Genomic DNA, 19,354 nt, shown 5'->3' on the forward strand with positions numbered 1-19,354 from the left:
CTTTAGGAGAACAAACTTCATCTTTTGGTTGTGAGGTCACATAGGGGAAAGCTTTCAGGGACACATTTGGGGAAAGGGGGAGATCCTTAAGGACATCCTATTCCTGCACATCCCAGTACTCAGAAAAATCAGGATTATGAATTTTTTAAATTTAATATATTTGAAGAGTTGCAGCATGTCCTGGTGATATTAGTAATTCTGGATAGCTGGATACTGCATGGAAAACTGAATTTAAAACTGGAATGTCTGAGGAGAAATAAGAGAGAGGCTCTGCAGTATTGCTTGTGAGAATTACTTTGTGTTCTCAGTTTTTGGGAGCACCTGGAAGTTTAGAGAATTGGGCTGAATTTCTGCCAGTTAAGCAAGACTCCTCTGCAAATAAACCCTGGCAGTTCTTTGCCCTTTCATGTATTAATTGCTTCCATCCACCTTTTTTGTTCCAGCAGCACTTTTTCTCTGCATGAACTGAAAGATGAAATAAACTGACAATTGTGATGTTACTTTCTAGAACTCCTCTTATTTTTAGAACAGGAAAAAACCCAGAAGTTTGGCAGTGCTTGGGTTGATTCCCTTTGCTGTGAGACACCTGGGAAGCTCAGAAGTTCCTGATGTGGATTTTCCACCTTTTTTCCTGCAGCAGGAGCCAGGAGAGCTTGGGTTTTGCAATTGTGTTTATTTGCCCTCCTCTATTTACAGCTCTGGGAATTCTTCCTAAAATGTGTTTTAAACTTGTACTGGAAACCTGAAATAAATGGAGTAGAAGCCTCAGGCAGCACTCAGATTGTGGGTCACTGATAGCCTGAAAGGCCATTATTTTCTTTATATAGATTCATATTACTATTATTAATAATAATACCAATAATAAGAATAATAAATAATAAACATTATAATATTATATATAAAAAATTAATGTATTGTTATATATATTAATATTAATATTGATATAATATTATATATTAATATATAACAATATCCCTATATAATATTATATTCTGTGTTATTATTACATTGCATATAAATATATATCTATAATACATTATAATATATATTTATTTGTCTATTGTATATTTATAATATTTCTAATAATAATATTATATTACAATATAATAGTATAATAGATTATAATAATAATATAATATTATAGTATTATAATAGTATAATATATTTCAATATTACAATATTATAATAGTAGTATAATAATTTATTATTATTATTATTATTATTATTATTATTATTATTATTATTATTATTATTACTATGTAATAATAATAATACTATTATTAATAATAATAATATTCCTTTTCAGTGAGGTGCCTTGATATCTTTTGGGTTAAAGGAAGTGTTTTATTATTCCAAAGGTGAAATGTTTTATAACTCACCAGGTTGCTAAAGGTGCCAAAGTTGTAGTGCTGGCAGTGGAACAGCAGATTTTTAGTGGAGTTTTACATTCCTGTTATTGGATTGCAGGAGAATAGGGAAGATGGAATTCTGCATTGGAGTTGGAGGAAGTGCTGCAGAAATTAAAGTTTTTGCTGTCCTGGTGATGTGCAGGGTGTGCTGTGGGTGCTTTCAGGTGGCTGGGTAAGCCCTTGTCAAATGGTGCTGGAATTCCAGGGAAAAACTGGCAAATCAGGGAATTGAATATGGAAAATATCCATAATTGTGTAAAAGGAATGTGCCCCTGGATCCCTGGCAGTGCCCAAGGCCAGGGTGGACAGGGCTGGAGCAGCCTGGGACAGTGGGAGGTGGCCCTGCCATGGCAGAGTTGGCACTGGATGGGATTTAAGGTCTCTTCTAGCCCAAACTATTCCATGAACATCCAGAACCTGGTGAATTTTCATCTTGCAAGGCATGAATGAAAAAGCTGGTCCTGTATTCCCAACATCTGTCTCATTCCCAAGCAGCATTTTGAATCTGCTGTTGGGATTTCAGCAGCCCTGCACCTCTGGGCTGCCTGGTTTTGGTGCTATTCTGAGTGCTGAGACATCCTCTGCAATGAGGGATTTTACACTAAAGGCAAGCAGGAATAAAAAGCAAAAGGTGTTGGAACATCTCCTGCAAATGTGATATTTTAACCTCTAATTTATGTCACAATGAACCTCATCTGCTCATTACCCTAACATGGTGTGCAGTGATTTAATCCACCAGAAACCCCCCACCAGAACAGCTTAAATATATAATTATATATTATGTTATATTTATATTTATTATATTTATATAATTATATCATATTAATATCTAACTTTCTGAGTGCTGAGACATCCTCTGCAATGAGGGATTTTACACTAAAGGCAAGCAGGAATAAAAGGCAAAAGGTGTTGGAACATCTCCTGCAAATGTGATATTTTAACCTCTAATTGAGGTCTCAATGAACCTCATCTGCTCATTATCCTAACTGTAGTCATGATATTTTCTGAAATAAACTTTCCTTAGGATTTTTTCTCCTGAGAAGCTGAGAGGCCTCAGGAACAAAATGTAAGCAATGGTTATCTGCTGCTGTGGAATGCAACAGGTGCATCTGGGATTGGGCTCATGGGGTTGTTTCTAATTAATGGCCAATCACAGTCTGACTTTCTGGACTCTCTGGTCAGACACAAGCCTTTGTTTTCATTCCTTTTCTATTCTTAGCCAGCCTTCTGATGAAATCCTTTCTTCTATTCTTTTAGTCTAGTTTTAATATAATATATATCATAAAATAATAACTCAGCCTTCTGAAACATGGAGTCAACATTCTCATCTCTCCCTCATCCTAAGGCCCCTGTGGACACCACCAGGCTCCTAACGTGGTGTGCAGTGATTTAAACCACCAGCAACTCCCCACCAGAGCAGCTTAAATACAGAATTAAAGAGATTTAAACATGCTCCAAGAAATGCCACTTGTGTTAACATGAACCCAGAGTTTGACATGACACAGATTTGGATTGAAGGAAGTTTTTTCCACTGAGGGTGGGGAGTTCCTGGCAAAGGAGGGAAGTTGTGCCTGACTTTGGCTTCCCTGGAGGTGCCCAAGGCCAGGCTGGAACACCCTGAAGTGAAAGTTATCCCTGGCAGGGGGACTGGACCAGCTGAAAACTCCAAAATCCATCCCATCCCATTCTGAAATTCTGTGTTTGTGTCACTGTGCAGTTTGGCCAAGCTGAATGTAGCATGGATTTCTCTGTCTGCCCCTTCCTCTTTTTGTTTCTTTCCTTGGAATTTTATCATTCTGCTCGACTCTGTATGGGAAAAGTGGCCCCTGTGTGGGCTGGAATTGCACTGAGTGATTCCCAGCCCCCCTTCTGCTCCCACTGTTGCTTTATTGGTTGTTATTCAGTGTTGGAAAGGGAACTAAAGGAACAAATTCTGAGTTTCCAAGGGTTCTGCAAATGGAGGAATTCAGTATTTCAATCTGTGGCCTTGAGCTGTGGTTTTGTTTTCTTTCCCTAAAAGACTGCCAGGGTGCAAGCCAATTTATCCCATGCCTATTGTCGGATATCAGGGGGGCATTTAATTGATTTAATGGTTTCTTATTTTACAACTGATGGAAAACTTGGGCTATTCCAGGTAAAATTTCAAGGAAATTGAAATTTCCTGAAATGGCCCTGAATGTGCCAGGTCCTGTCCTCATATGTGGAAGTAAATAGGTCTCAGGCACACTCATTGCAGTGACAGCCACTTTCTTTTGTAGTTTTTTGCCTTTTACAAATGATTTTCTGTGTGTGGCTTCTTGCAGAGAGGCAGAATTTATTTTTCAAGGAGCCTTCATTTATAAATGTCGCTTTTTGTTTCCATCTATTCTTAGAAACAGGTAATTTTTATGTACTGCCTTCCATGTGCTTTTTGGGTCTCTGGTGGATTTGGGGAAATTAAATTTCATGCTATTCTGCTTTAGGCTGCCTGTGCTCTATTAGGGTTTGCTGAGTGCAGACATTGCCTCTCCAAATCTTGTGTAGCACACAAATAAAGGGATTTTTGTCATAGCTGCTGTTTAACAAGCACATCCAAAGTATTTGCTTAGCAATGGCTTGTGAGTTAAAAGTTAAAACCTTCTGCTTTTTCATGTGGGAGCACGAGATTTGTGCTTGTTAAAGCCTCATCTTCCAGTGCTTAGCAGGAAAATCATTTTGGGAAACAGCTGTTGTGGCTGCTGTGTGATTTTTGTATTAATTTCTAGTGTGATTTTTGTATTAATTTCTAGTGTGATTTTTGTATTAATTTCTAGTGTGAATTTTGTCATGATTTCTACTCAGCTCAATTCAGGAGGAAGAGTTAAGTTCATGGAGCCCTTTGCAAAACATCAGGAAATAATGAATTTTTAGAATTGGATCTTGATGCATTTATGGATGGAAATGGTGCCATTGCCTTTTACTAAATTGTTTTGTAGTTAAATCCTGGCAAAGCTTTAGGACTTTGAGCCCAGCCTTAGGCTGAGCTTGCTGAAAATGCAGCCAGAGTTTATCTCCTGTTTATGAGCCAGACTTGCATGGTAGGGTTTTTGAGTTTGGGGGTTTTTATGTATGTTAAAATTAATTAAAAACCTATTTAACAACGTGTTTTGGGTTTTTTTTTTCTTTCATTTTTCCTTAGTTTTGGTTACTTCATGCATTAAAAATCAGGAAATGCCTTTTGGGAACCATTTGTCTTTGTCAGAAATGTGCCACGTGTGTTCTTGCAGAATTGTCTGTGTTCTGTCCTATTCCTCCTTTGTCCTTCAGAGACCTTCCTGGGATTATAGGTCAGAAAGCCCAGATAGTTGGCTCAGATAAAGAGCTTTGTAATTTAAGGGATTGTTGGAATAGAAGTCATTTCAAGCAGTTTGAATGATTTTTTTTTTAATCTTCAAGAACAAAATAAAAACCATTGACCATTTTAAGGAGATAAACCCAATGAGTAAATTAGAGCTGTTTGATTTTACCAACACCAGTCTTGAGAGCACCAAGCAAGGAAATTGTCATTCAGCTCTGTAGAATCCTCTCTGGTTTTATAGCACACCAGATATTCTTATCCAAATTTATCTCTGCACTGACTGGAGGAGCAGAGGAGTTTAAGTGCATTTGTTTCTTGTGTATTATTGAAAAATAGCACTTGTTAGATATAACACCCCTTCAGCCCACGAGGAGACCTCCACCTGCTAAAACCTTTAGGTATAATAGTAAATTGCTACTTTTCTTCCCATCCCAGTTTATTTACAGCCAGAGACTCCTCAGTGTGGTGGAAAAAAGCCCTTTAAATGGACGATTTAATCGCATTAAGATGAAAAGAAAAGCTTTGTTTTATTCTTTCATCTTCAGGCTGCAGCAAAGTGTTCCTAAAACTCTTCATCACTTGTCAGCTGAGGCAGGTTAAGTGTTTTGTTGGTGCTGCTGCTTGAAAGCTTTGTGCAGTTGTTTTTTAGTTAAACAGCAGGTACCACTTAGAGATCCTTTTCCTCAGCCTCGGGGGAATGGGAAAAACTTTTCTTGCCACAGTTTTTCCCCCCCCATCCTGCTTTGCTTGTGTTCTGAACTCTTTGACTTTCAATGATATCATATGAAAGTTTTGGCCAACACCAGGCTGAAAATTGGGCTTCAGATATTCCTACCTGTTGGTTGAAATAGAAATTTAAGGAGTAAGGAAAGGACATTTCTTCCCTTTTCTTGTTTTTTGCAAGGTTTATTGTGTGCCTCTGGCAATGCTTCACAGAGCCAATTTATCAGATTCTCATTTTTAGCTTCATTAACCACGTTTGATTTCACCTCATGTTAATCACATAAAAACAAGCATTTAATCTCAGCTGCTTTTTTAGGGTGGGAGATGGTTCCTTCCCAGAAAGGTTCTGCTTCTCCTTTTATCTCTGGAACTTTTCACTGAAGGAGTTGAAGGTTTGTCCAAGATGCTTCACTTTTGGTTTCCTCCTCTTTTCCTCTTCCTTCCTTTCCTTTTCCTCCTTTTCCTTTCTTTCCTTTTCCTTTCTTTCCTTTTCCTTTCTTTCCTTTTCCTTTTCTCCTTTTCCTTTTCCTTTTCTCCTTTTCCTTTTCTCCTTTTCCTTTTCTCCTTTTCCCTTTCTCCTTTTCCTTCCTTTCCCTTTCCTTTTCTCCTTTTCCTTTCTTTCCCTTTCCTTTTCTCCTTTTCCTTTCTTTCCTTTTCTCCTTTTCCTTTCTTTCCTTTTCCTTTCTTTCCTTTTCCTTTCTTTCCTTTTCCTTTTCTCCTTTTCCTTTCTTTCCTTTTCCTTTCTTTCCTTTTCCTTTCTTTCCTTTTCCTTTCTTTCCTTTTCCTTTTCTCCTTTTCCTTTCTTTCCTTTTCCTTTCTTTCCTTTTCCTTTTCTCCTTTTCCTTTTCCTCCTTTTCCTTTTCCTCCTTTTCCTTTTCTCCTTTGCCTTTTCTCCTTTTCCTTTCTTTCCTTTTCCTTTCTTTCCTTTTCCTTTTCTCCTTTTCCTTTTCCTCCTTTTCCTTTTCCTCCTTTTCCTTTTCTCCTTTGCCTTTTCTCCTTTTCCTTTCTTTCCTTTTCCCCCTCCTTTTTCCCCTCTCCTTTTCCCCCATCCAGGAGAGGGAAGCAGTTTATCCTTGATCAAAATCTCCATTATCCCTGATCCTACTGATTGACATTTCTCCACAAGGGGACATGGCACCAATTTAGGAAATTTAAGGAGGAAAAAAAGAAAATATCAGGAGAAATGGGTAGGAAGAATTAAAAGGCAGTGGTTATTCAGAAGAGTGATTTTGGTGTTAAGCAGAAACCTAAGGAAGCTGGAATTTTGGGAGGAGCACCACTGATACCAGATCATGTTGGTCAGAACTCAGTGGTTTTGTGTTTCTGTGCCTGTGTTGAACACATTTAGTTTTGCTTTTATTCTACTCAGAAGATTTTTTATTCTACTCTGAAGAAAATAGAATATTCCTCTCAAAGTGAACCTTAGTAATTCCTGAATTATCTGGGAGCGTCTTTGTGATAATCAAATTATTCTTTCTCATATTTCAACTCTTCAGCCTCTTTTTTTCCCCTGTAGTACCTTGGTTTTCTTCCTGCTTACAATTTGTAGCACTAAAAAACCACCATTTTTAGTAAGTATTTCATCAACTGAGACCAGTCATTGGCACAAGTGATTTTGATTAGCAGATCTCATTGCAGATCATTAAAAATGCAGGTGTTGGATTAATGATGTTGTGAGAATTTCAAGCATTTCAGCATTATCTTTTATTTTTATACCGTTTCTGAATAATGAAAATAACCATAAACATCATAATTACATATTGTTTGCAGCCTGTTTTCAGTTACTATTAAAAGCAGCAATACAGGCCTGCATATTGGGCTGAAAACACACATTTCAAAGTTGACAGTGCTGTAGCTGTGTGCTGATAATTCAATAAAAAAAGCTGCTTTGGCTGGAGTTGGAGAAAAAGCATCACAAAGTGTATAAATCACCTCCAGTTTCCTTGGGAGAAATAAATCCTTTCTAGGAGTTACTTGAGGGTGCAGATATTTGAAATGTGAATATTGGCTATTTCCAAGCTGACTTCTTGGCTCCTGTTGTTAATATTACATGAAATAAATGGTTTTTTCCCACTTGGTCACTGAATTCACTTCCAGATTATTCTCCAAAACAAGCTGCTCTATGGGCTGTTGGACTATGGAAATCTTGTCTTCAAGGCAAGAAATTCTTGAAAATTCTCCTTTTTAAAAGTGATTCTCATGTCCAGGACGTTGTACAAATATTTAAATTCTTTCCCTCATCCCTTTTCCAGTCAGCAATTCCAAGCCTGAACGTGCTGCACTTTCCATCAGAGCTGAATAAACAAATGGTACAATTCTGCTTTGCTCTGCTCTGCTGGATCCTTTGTAGCAGCCTCTTGTTATCAGCTGACTGAATGAACAGGAGATGAGGTTTGAGCACACCACAACAGCTCCTAAAGATCCACTTATTTCTCACTGCTGCTTTCTTTGTCCCCAGTTTGAGATGGAGCGATTGCTTTCAGAATTTGTGCAGCCTTTTGGTGCCCCTGTCATCGATAAATGAAATTAGGACTTGATATGGAGATAGTCACCTTTTTTACTTTTCTCAATATTCACTTTCTACTGGGAAAATTTTTTAAATCCCTTTAAAATTTAGTGTTAAATGGCTTTAAATGTACAATGTGGAAGCTTGATATCCTGATTTATCTTGCCATGCAACTCCAGCCACTGAGAAATCTGTTTAATGGGATCAGCAGAGCTATTGATGAGTGTTATCTTCTTTTTTCTTTCATTAACCTTTACCTGTAAGGACACTTCCACTGCTTGGTTTTTTTTCACAAAAAAAAAAAAAAAAGGATTATGGACTCTTATGTTTTTCTCCCCCAGAATAGCTTTTAAAGTTATTAAGCAGTTTTAGCCACAGAGGTAGATATGACAAGGATAATTTATTAACAATTACAATTGTTATTAACAATTACAATATATTAACAATTAAAATATATTAACAATTACAATTTATTAACAGTTACATTTATTAACAGTTACAATTTATTACAGTGAATTTATTGACATGTTTTTTGATATCTTGGGAATGGTGTCAGTGGCACTGTTGCAGAGTTTTGTGGCATTCCTAAAAGCTTCCTCAGAGGAATGTGCTTAGGACAGATGGGGAAAAATCATACTGGATGTGGATCTGCTGCAGAATGGTTACAAAACCTCTCTTAAAGCACCTTTTCCACCATTCTTGTTCACTTTATTTTTCCATCATTCTTGTCTTTTCCTGGTTTAATTGTAGATTTGCTTCTCTGAGTCTCACCTCTTCCCTGTCCACCTTACCAATGCTTTTAAAATTCTGCATTATTCTTTCCATCCTCCTTCTTGCTGGATTTCCTCACTCATTTAGGTAGGAAAAGACCCTTAACATAACAGAATTATGGACTGGTTTGGCTTGGAAGGACTTTAATAATTATTTTGTGCCATGGGCAGGGACACCTTTCACTGTCCCAGGTTGCTCCAAGCCCCGTCCAGCCTGGCCTTGGACATTCCAGGGATGCAGGACCTTCTCTGGGCCAATGTCCCCACCTTAAAAAGAAGAATTAATGTCACACACATTTAATCTGTGGCATCAAGGAACAACTTAATGAATGGCTTTAATTAACATGAGTCAAAATGAGTGCTGGGTGCAGGTTTGGGGTGTGCTGATCTATAAAAGCAGAGCCACCTGTCCCACAAAGAGTTGGAATGTGAATATTTTTCAGTAAAATTCCACGCTTGGAGCCAGTGTTTCTGCCCATGGAAAGGTATAAAAATGTCTCTATGAGTGAGTGATGAGCAGCTCTGTGATCTCCTTTTTCCTGCCCAAAGTGGCTCCAGGCCAGAGCTGAAATGGGCCAAGGATGGCTTTTCAATGCCACTGCTAGTGCACAATCCCAGCTGGAGATTCCTCCTTAGAGATGATGGTGGCAGATGAGCTGAACATCAAAATTTGCTATTTTTGTAGCCCTGGCAGTGCAGGGCTATTTGGAAATGTTGGACTGAGCAGGAGTGGTTGGCATTAGTAGTGACTTCTAAGAGATGTTTCAGTTAAAAAACCCGTTTTTTACTTATCTGCTACGCGTAAAAATCCGTAATTATTTCCCTGTTCTCTGCAGTGGTAGAAGGAGTTTGTTGAAATACACGTGAAAGAATTTAAAACAGATTTTTTTTTCCAAGAAGATGAAAAGAACACCAGTAAATTTCCCTGCACTGTCAGATAAAATAGCTTTACAATAAACTTCTGAACCATAAAGATCAGGAAGTGGACAACTTAAACTGTCCTGAAAGGACACCACATGCTTAATCCTCTTGAAAGCAGAATCATCAAATCCTTCTTATCGTTGCTTACAATATGATGATTATGTTTTTAATGTTGAATTATGGAATCCTGATGCTTTTATCCATTGTGTTCCACAAGAAAAGCCTTCCACTGTGTGTGGAGCAGGGATTACTGAAACAGGTGAAGTGGGAATTTTCTCCAGTGCTGTATTCAGTTGAAGGCAGGGATGGTATTTTAAAGGTGTCTGATACTTCTGTTTCATTATTTTTATTAATTATTTTAAATTAACAGGAGGGCAAAATGACTTCAAATAACAAGTTATTATCTCTATATTTGATTACAGAGCAGGGGGGGAAGGATGGGTTATGAAAAAGGTTTGGTTGAAATAATTCCCTCCCTTCCAGGGGCATCGAGAAAAATTGAAAAAGTCACGTTAAAACTCCACACAATCATTTATCCACACAGCAGGAGTTCCTGCAGAAACTAAAAATTAGGGGAATTTATATTAACTGGCTTTTTTTAACTCACTGCACTTATTAGTGGGAAATACCTGATTTTATGGGCTCTCCCATATTTTGAGTTGTATTGAACATATTTCATGTTTTTTCCTCTTGCACAACATCCCTGTGTCTGTCACCTGTTTATCAAATTCAACTCTTCCAAGACAGGATATTTCAAACTATCAAAAATATGTCAAACCCACATATTTTTGGTAGAGTCAATCTCAGAAACAAATTGTTTTTATAAAACAGAGCTGTTAGCACAGGCAGGTAGAACCTAATTCAAGGAGTCACAGGGGAAAACCTCCTCATCCTGTTTTTTCCAGCCCCCTCAGAAATCCAGTGTATTTTGCTTTATCCCAACATGAATGGGATATTGAAAGGAGAATTTTCCAAATATAATAAGAACTGACTTTGTTTTGTTTCTTCTAGACCATGCACTGTCTTGTTTCTAATTGAAATTAGTATAAATTGATTGATACCCACATTTACATTGGAAAATAGGGAATGTAATCTATGCAAGAGCGCCTTTGGAAAGTAAAATATTAAATATTTTTAAATTATGCGCACTTAATTGCATTGTTTTTGTATTTCATTAGCCTATGAGCTCGTCTGAAATATTTCTGCACATTACCAATATTTAACAGTTCATAAAAATTTCTGTCCTTGGAGGGGAGCTGTGTTTGTACTGAATTACTGATTGGAGGAAGTGCCTGGAATTGGGAATTTCAGTGGAAAAGTTGCTGGGTGTGTTGGTAGTTAAAATTGTATGAATCTGAAAATAGAGTTTATTCTTGAGAATGCTCTTTAAAAATAATAATATTTAAGGAAACCCACAGCAGGTTAAATGTTGGGTTTTAAAGCACAGAAATTACTTTTTTAGTGGTTTTAGGGTTTTCTTTCTGCTGGTGCACTGAAGGAATGGTTCATTATTGTTTCACTGAGTGCAAGGCTAATTTGGGTTATTTATAAGGTTAAAGATCAGGTACAGCAGTATTTGAAACCCACTCAATTTTTTTAGAATAATTTCTTATTTTCTCCTCTATGCTGCTCCCAGCAAATCCAGACCTCTTTGAGAACTAAAAATTAAGGAAAGCAGGGTAGATTTCATGGTGTTGTTGTCTTCCCACCTGATTTAAACACAACAAATACATTTCCTACAGCTTTAATTGACATTGAAATTATCTCTTCCCCTATCCCAGGGTGCTCCAAGCTCCATCCAGCTCAACCTTGGACAATTCCAGGGATGGGGCAGCCACAGCTTCCCTGGGCAGTGTCTGAGGGAACAATTCCTTCTGTTCTTACTGAAGATTTTTGGCCTGTGGAATTTAGATCTGGACCAAACCAGAGCTTTTATTAGGCAGAAAGAATAAATCAAGGCTATTTGCATATTATAATATTTGAAGTGTACACATCTGGAGTTGAAATGTGGGTGGGAAATGGTTTTAATTGTGGAAGAGCCCTGATGTGTGTGAGCTGGGAAGGCACCAGGCACGTGAGGTTCCTGATCCTATATTTCTGAGCCTTAAGGTACAATCAGGAATTTTCCTGGTGATATTTTCATGAATTCCCTCACTGTGCCAGCAGCTGAGGCAGATGATGGGGCTGAAGGCAGCCCTGAGGTGCCCTGTCCCAAATATTCCTACTTCAAGGGATGGGAGAACTTCCCCTTGGATGGATCCATGGTTTGACTGCCCAGATGTTGGTTTTCAGTGCCAGAGGGGAAAGGCAGAAACTGCAGGAATTCACTGGGATTTGGTTTTTGCAGCACAAAAAGGAGTTTTCCCATGGTTGGGAGGTACCTTGGAGCTGTGCTCTCTGTTTGGGAAGTGTTCCAAAGGGATTGTTGGGTTAAGTCCATGAATTTTGGTGGAAGTGGAAGAGATTTTAGCAAAGTTTATCCTGGCTTGGGGTGTGGCTGATTGAACACGGTGCTGGAGGAGGTGTGGAGGTGCCTCATTTCTGACAAATATTTCATATCCTTTATTCTTTACACCCTCTCTTTCCCTTTAACCTTCTTCCTTTTGAAGGAATCTTCCAGAAACCACCCCCAGAGCTTCATATTATGGAATGGTGAGCTCTCTTCCCAGAGCAGGGAGCCAAAACCAATTCCTTCTCCAGCTGGGGACCAAGGACAAATGATCCAACTTATGTTGGATAAGTCCAGAGGAGGGCACGAATTTAATAAAGGGACTGGAGCACCTCTCCTACAAAGAGAGGCTGAGAAAGTTGGGGCTGTTCAACCTGGAGAAGAAACAAAGATTATGTGGAGAACTTGGAACAACCTCCCAATGTCCTGTTCACTGGACAGCGTTTTTCTTTTAAACAGCCAAGCTTAACTAGAAGGAAAAACAGAACTTGGGCATTTTTTGTGTGGTGTTTTTTTTTGTTTTAATTCATTATCTGAACATTACCTAGCTAAGTATTTTCTAAAAGACATTTGATTGTATCAAAGCTAAGTGTCTCTTCATTAATAACTTAATGCACCTGCCCTTTCCAGAGAATTTAGTGAAGGTGCCTGCCACTAAATGCTGTTTGCATTAATGTATTTTTTTTTTTCCAAATGTAGGGCTAATGGGCAGATTCCCAGCTCTGCAGGCTGGAAGTTATTTGAATAATTTGTTCATCTCACATTGCTGATTTCTCAGGCTAACATTTCTGAGGCTGCAGGTGTCTGCTTTCCCTGAGGTTTGTTGTTTACTGCTCAGGGTGTAATCCTGACATCCTGCTGATTGTTTCTTTGCTGCTTTAGAGAGAGCGGAAAAAGGTATGGATTTGGATCTTGTGATTAACAAAGGCTGAGGAGTTGGAGTCAAATACTTCAAGAGTTGTAAAAATCTTTCTGTGCCAAGCTGTTGTAGATGTGGAGAAGAAAACTGCTGATGGTTCCTCAAGAATTGGCATCATGTGAAGCTTTGCTCCCATCCTGCTCATGGGTGGCCTTTGGAATTCCAAAGCAAAGCACATTTTATGCATCTGAAACATCAGGAACTGATGGGAAGTGAGAAGTGCTTCAGTCCCTTTTGCTCCTCTGTCAGTTGTCCTTGGAACTACCCAAAAACCTTTTGGATCCTGTGGAATATCTTGGTTTTCTGGTTCTTTATTTGTCTGATTTTGAAGCACGAGTGGGCTTCAGATTAATAAAAATTAAATATTGAATAAATATTCAATAAATATTTATAAAAATAAATACAAACGGTTAAGCAAATGGCTTGGCACACTCATACAAAGGGTTAAGCAAATGGCTTGGCACACTCATACAAAGGGTTAAGCAAATGGCTTTGTAAACTCCTTATAAATATATTTTTAGTAGAAATCAGGGCTTGTGGCATTTAAAAAGGTGGTGGGATAAGCCTTTCTCAGGTTTGCCAAAGGATGTTGGATGGATGGAATGTTGGGCTCTGGAGCAGAGTGAATGGAGAAGTGTTGAAATCTGCTTTTCCACAAGGGCACAGGACAAGGAGGAACGGCCTTAAGCTGAAGGAGGATGGGTTTAGGTTTGATTTTTAGGAAGAAATTGTCCTTCAAACTTTGCCTGAAGAATTAGTGGACAAATAAGAAAAGTCAGGGTGCTGTTTCCCAGAGGTCACCAAAATGGCAAAAATTCCTTGTGCCTGGACAGTCCCTGCTTGGTCTGCCCAGATCCTGGCAGGAGCTTGCTGGATTTTATCACTGTTGACCCTGTGTGGATCCAGACTCCCACCAAAGCTTCTCCCTCAGCGCCCTCCACAGCTGGGAGGGGAGAGAAAATAAATTTAATGGAATTCCCATGGAATCTCCAGGGAATGTCAGCTCTGGAGCAGCTCCTGGGTTTCTGCAGGGGGTTCCTCTCATATTCTCGCTCCATTCTGCTCTGTCCAGCTGCACAATACTTTTTTTTTCTTCTAAAATCCGTTAACCCAGAGGCATCACCACCATTCCTGGCTGGCCCAGCCTGGTGGGTCCATCCTGGAATTGGCTCTGGATGTGGAGGGAGCTCCCAAAAACCACCCCCATAGCCCCCAGCCCCAACCCCTGCCCACACAAACCCAGCACAAACATTCTGTGTCTGGGAGCACTTTGGTGCCTCTCAGAGCACTGTGCTGATGCCTCAGGTTTGGCTTTTCCATTTTTCACATTCTGTGCTGCTTTAGTGTGTGGGTCTGAGCTTCATATTATGGGATGGTGAGCTCTGTGCACAGAGCAGGGAGACAAAACAATTCCTGCTCCAGCTGAGCACCAAGGACAAATGACCCAAATCTCAGCCCCAAAAGCACAAACCCCGTGGGCTGGAGAGAGAAAAACAAGCAGAGTGGGACTGCAGGGGCTAAAGCTGGAATGGGACAATGAACTGCAAGATGCAAATGGAGCAGAACTGATCCCAGGGAGAGACCCCGGGAGCGCTGGTGCATTTTGGGGCCATTTTGGTTCATCTTGAACTCTTGAGTGCATCCAGAGGGGACAACGAGGCTGGAGAGGGGCTGGGAACACAAAGCCTGAGAGGAGCCCCTGAGGGAGCTGGGGGTGCTCAGCCTGCAGCAAAGGAGACTCAGGGCTGCCCCCATCGCTCTCTGCAGCTCCTGAAAGGTGCTTGTGCTCAGCTGCCCTTGGGCTCTTTCTCCAGCAGCACTGACACAGCCAGAGCACACAGCCTCGAGCTGTGCCAAGGGAAATCCAGGCTGGAGAGCAGGAAAAAGCTTTTCCAGCAAGGGGGATAAAGTTCTGCAATGGCTGCCCGGGGAGGTGGTGCAGTCCCCAGCCCTGGGTGTGTTTGACAGCCTGGATGTGGCACTGGGTGCCAGGGCTGGGCTGGACTCCATGGCCTTGAAGGTCTCTCCCAAGCCAGGGATTCTGGGAATTCTGTGAATCTGCCCCAGGTGGATCCATGGAGGAGATCCTTTTCATCAGTCCCTGCTTTATCCTGGAACTCTGCCCAGCCTCTGCTCCAGCTCAGCCTTCTCAAGGCATCTCTGCAGTCTCTTTGGGGGTGCCCATCCCCATTATCCCAGGTGTTTTTCCCTTCCCATTATCCCAGGAGAACTCTGCCCATCAAACACCCGTCCCTGGGTGTGCTGAGGGGCCAGAGCAGCTGTTCCTGGTGTTTGCAGTGTGTTCCCTTCACTGCCCAGCTCACAGATGGGTTTGTGATGGGAGCTGTGCACTCTCACACTCACCTCACACTTTGGTTTGTCCTCCTGGAGGAGCAGGGGAAGCCCTGGGGTGCAGGTGTGACCTTGTAAATGTACCTGAAAATCTCCCACTTTGCTCTGGGAAGAAGCTGACACTGGTTTCAGCATCCTGAGGAACTTCTAATGTTAAAGAGGGTGGTGGTGGGAATGGCTATGCAATAATAATTTAATGTTTAATAGAATAATATTAATATATTAATATTTTAGCAGTCTTGCACCCCCCAGCTTTAATATTATCTAATATTTCAGTGGTCGGCTCTATGTTTTTAATGCCCTGTTGTGTGAGCAGAGATGGCCATCAGAAATGTTATTTAACATTTAATGTTAAACACTCTTTTCCTGATCCTCTCTCAAATAAATTCCCTTTTCTTTTTTTAAATGCTTTTTCCCCTAGAACAAATCCCTCCTCCTTGTAGAACTACAATTTTTAATTTATTTTTTTTTTTTGTAACTGAAACATCATAAAGCTCCCATTTGGGAGCTACCCAATTACATCTTACAATAATTCCATTGAATGATCTATAGCTCCACTTTTATTCCCTATTAGTATTTGCCTGATCGATGGGCAGCCTAATTGATTGTTCAGGTCAAATGTCTTTATTGGCTGCTGCCTGAATCCCTCCTCATTATGACATAAACCATCCTCTGGTCTGTTGGAGTTCTTGTACTCATTTTTGTACATCAGAACCATAAATTTCATTCTGTAGATGCTGGTGAACAAGATAATTAATGTTATGTCAATCAAGATGATCCCAATAAAATGGGGGTTTCCTTTTTCACCCAGCTTTTTGCTAGAGATCTGTGGAAAGGTTCATATTTCCCTTGGAATTTTAATTTTAAAATATTTTTTAGGCTGGGGTCTCAGTGGTAATTTCGAAGTTTCCCCCCACTTTTCCCTCTGTTTCTGTGATCTCAGCATTTCCTGTGCCTGGCACGATGGATATCGATTCCTGCTGCTTTTCCAAAGATATTTCTAACTGGATTAGTTGGCCAAAACTCCCATAAAATTGATGAAGCTGCTTCATTCATTCATAAAACCCTTTTGTGAGGCTGCTTTAGCGTGAGCAGAATTGCAGGGAGGCTGAACTAGAACAGAAATGTGGGATAATGATTTTGGATAATCTTTGCAGATAAATCCAGCTCCTGGACATGAGGTCACAAGAGACCCTCCGGAGCCTAAAAATGAATTTGAATTTCCCTGGGCTTGATTTTCCTGTGCAGGGTTTTTATGGCCCTTTTTGGGGTTCAGCAGTTCTGTTTTCCTGGGTGTTTTGGGGTGGGATCCTATCCTGGAGCTCTGGGCTTTCATGGAGGGGGATCTGAGGTGGGAGTGAGGGAATTTTCTGGAAATCCAGAGCATGGCACAGCTTCAGTTTGGTGTAGATCAGGCTTTATTCCAGGCAGGATTAGGATTAAGCTGGATTTTGGTGGTTTTGGAGATGTCTTTCAGCCTTGTAGGGTTGTGGCTCTCCAGCTTTTCTCCCTCTGTTCGTATTCTTGAAGAAGTTGCTTCCCTGGTTTTTTTTGTTGTTTACCAGATCTGACAGAATCTAAGTGAAGGAAATATTCTTTCCAGATCTTGATGAAAATCAGGAGAATTTGGGGCAAAATCTTTCTGTAGGATCTAGAGATATGAATATTTAGGGTGTTGTAAGAGCTTTGTTGTGTAAAATGCATCTGATAATACTTGATTTGTTACACAAAGATACTTATTTTGGTTCTATATGAATAAAAAGCTTCATTTTATGACTTTACTGTTTCTGTCTCTGTGTCATCCCCATAGTTTTACTTTACAAAGCCATATTTCTGAAGAAAATACTTAATTTAATGTACAGTCCACGTTGTTTAATTTTTGAGAGATTGCACTAATTGAAAAGCTGTATAATAAGAAAGTTTTTTAAAGGCTCACTGGCGTGCTAAAATTTCAAAGATGGTTAAACCACAAGAAAGCAACTCCAACTGCTCTGAGGAAAAAAAGCAAATAAACAATTGAGGGCACTGCATTATGCAGTTGTTTCTGTAATTGGGGATGAGTTGTGTTCTGTTAACATTTCACTGAATTTTCTTTTAATTGCAGTTAGTGATGAAGAGCTGAAGAAAAGAATAGCTGAGGAACTGGCACTGGAACGAGCCAGGAGAGACTCTGAAGCTCAGAAGAGAAGGTTGGTTCATTAATAATAACAATATTTCAAACAAGCTTGCCTTTAATGCTTTTATTTTATTTATCTGCTTACTGGAAATAACTGAATTTTGTGCACAAACTGCCTGTGAGAGCTCAGGGGGCTGCAGCAGGTTTGGATATTAAATCCATGTTCAACAACAAATGAGCTGGAATTTCCTTGTAAGAGCTGATCCAAACTGTTGCTCTAAATCCCCTTTGACCTCTGGAGCTTGGCTTTTTTTGCTGCCTTTTAAGCTCAGTTTTGCTGATTTCTCTGGAGCCCAAATAATCACTTTGAGCTGCACAGACAGAGCAGGGTGGGGTCCCTGTGACCCCAGGGCCTGAGCAAAAGTACCTTGAAATGGGAATTCTGGAGATTTCTGGGAATTCTGGAATGCCCAGGATGTTTTGAGGTACTTTGAATATGTAATATACTGTATTAAACCAGTTCACACCAGTAAAACTCTTTTGGTTCCTCTCTGTATATTGAAATATTCCTTTCTTAGGCATGTTTTATTCTTACAGGTTGCAGTGATTCTGAAAGCCTGATCAGAGCCATCATTACTAATTAAAAATTCCTCTTTAAATTTAGAAATTTTGGTATCTGCTGAACTTCTGTGTTGATTTCTCCTTTCAGTGATTGTTGTAAATAGATAACACAAACACACTCAGTACAAATACAAATATTCCACACTGTCCTCCACTGAGAATGGGAAGAAAGGCTCATTATGATGGATTAAAAAAAATTAGGCTGTAATTAGTACTACTTCAACTGTCTGCATAGATCTCAGTTGTTTCCTACCCAGCATTCTGTTATTTAATTGAGTTAGGTTGATGGAGTATATAATTAGATAGGACTGTATTAATGTCCCAGGGAAAAAAAAAAAAATCAGGCTTTTCTGGTTTTTTTTGCATCAGCAATAAAGGAAATCAATAACTTCCAGTGAAATCCCCCCTCTCCTCAACTGGGCTTTGGAAAGAAAACTTGGGTTATTTTGGAGCTTTTTGAATGCTCAAGACTTCAGCTAAATGGGATTAAAATCTGGAAATATTTGGTTTGCAACTTCAGCATTTTCTAATGTGACGCTTCCAGTACCTTCCAGAATTGTCCTTGCAGGGGTTGTGCCTTGGTCTGTGAAAGGGAGGGAGCAGATGGGGTAAAATATCAAAGTAAATTGATGATGATGATGATAAAGAAAGGAAAAAGATCAAAATTTGTTAACAGCTTCAATTCTTTTCCAGTTCTGATTTATTTAATTAATTGTTTTTGGTTGTTTTAGTATCATTTTTACACAGTATTTGCAATTATAAAAATCTGGTTTTAACAGAGCATAGAGGTTTTTTTGTCTTGGATGAAACAACTGTAAAAGATGCAGATGTTTTTCTATAAGTAAAACTTAAAGTCTTTATGGGCTGAATTCTGGTGGAGGTTTGTGTTTTAAAAGCATTCAAGAAACTCACATTATTCAGGTAAATTCTTTTGTCTTTCATGTGCAGAATGTTCCAGCTAATAGAAACACGGAATATAAGCTGTAGTAATTTGTGATATAAATCCAAACACACTGATGCTGGTTTGGAAAACAGAACAAAACCCTCAGCTCTACAGTTAAGCTTCTTGACCTTGCACTTGTGATTTATTAACAATTTCATTTCATAACCTGCTAATTTTAAGAGAAATCCTGTTGGGATGTAACATCAAAATTAACTTTTTTACCTCTATATTCATCTCATGGATTGTTTTACCATGGATGGTATATTTTACATATTTATATTCTCACTTCTTTCTCTAAACCAGGGTTTT

At 39.4% G+C, this 19,354-nt stretch overlaps 1 protein-coding gene across 2 annotated transcripts in view; it reads left to right on the top strand.

Annotated features, from left to right (window-relative positions):
* CHCHD3 (coiled-coil-helix-coiled-coil-helix domain containing 3) overlaps positions 1–19,354 on the top strand; it is a 144,785-nt gene that overhangs the window by 4,222 nt on the left and 121,209 nt on the right. For both annotated transcript variants that reach the window (XM_036401498.2, XM_036401499.2), the window contains exon 3: positions 17,470–17,554. In XM_036401498.2, the coding sequence (XP_036257391.1) occupies positions 17,470–17,554 (85 nt within the window). The remainder of the gene's footprint in view (positions 1–17,469; positions 17,555–19,354) is intronic.

The sequence above is a fragment of the Molothrus ater genome, chromosome 5 (genome assembly GCF_012460135.2).
Source record: "Molothrus ater isolate BHLD 08-10-18 breed brown headed cowbird chromosome 5, BPBGC_Mater_1.1, whole genome shotgun sequence".
Classification (NCBI taxonomy): Eukaryota; Metazoa; Chordata; class Aves; order Passeriformes; family Icteridae; genus Molothrus; species Molothrus ater.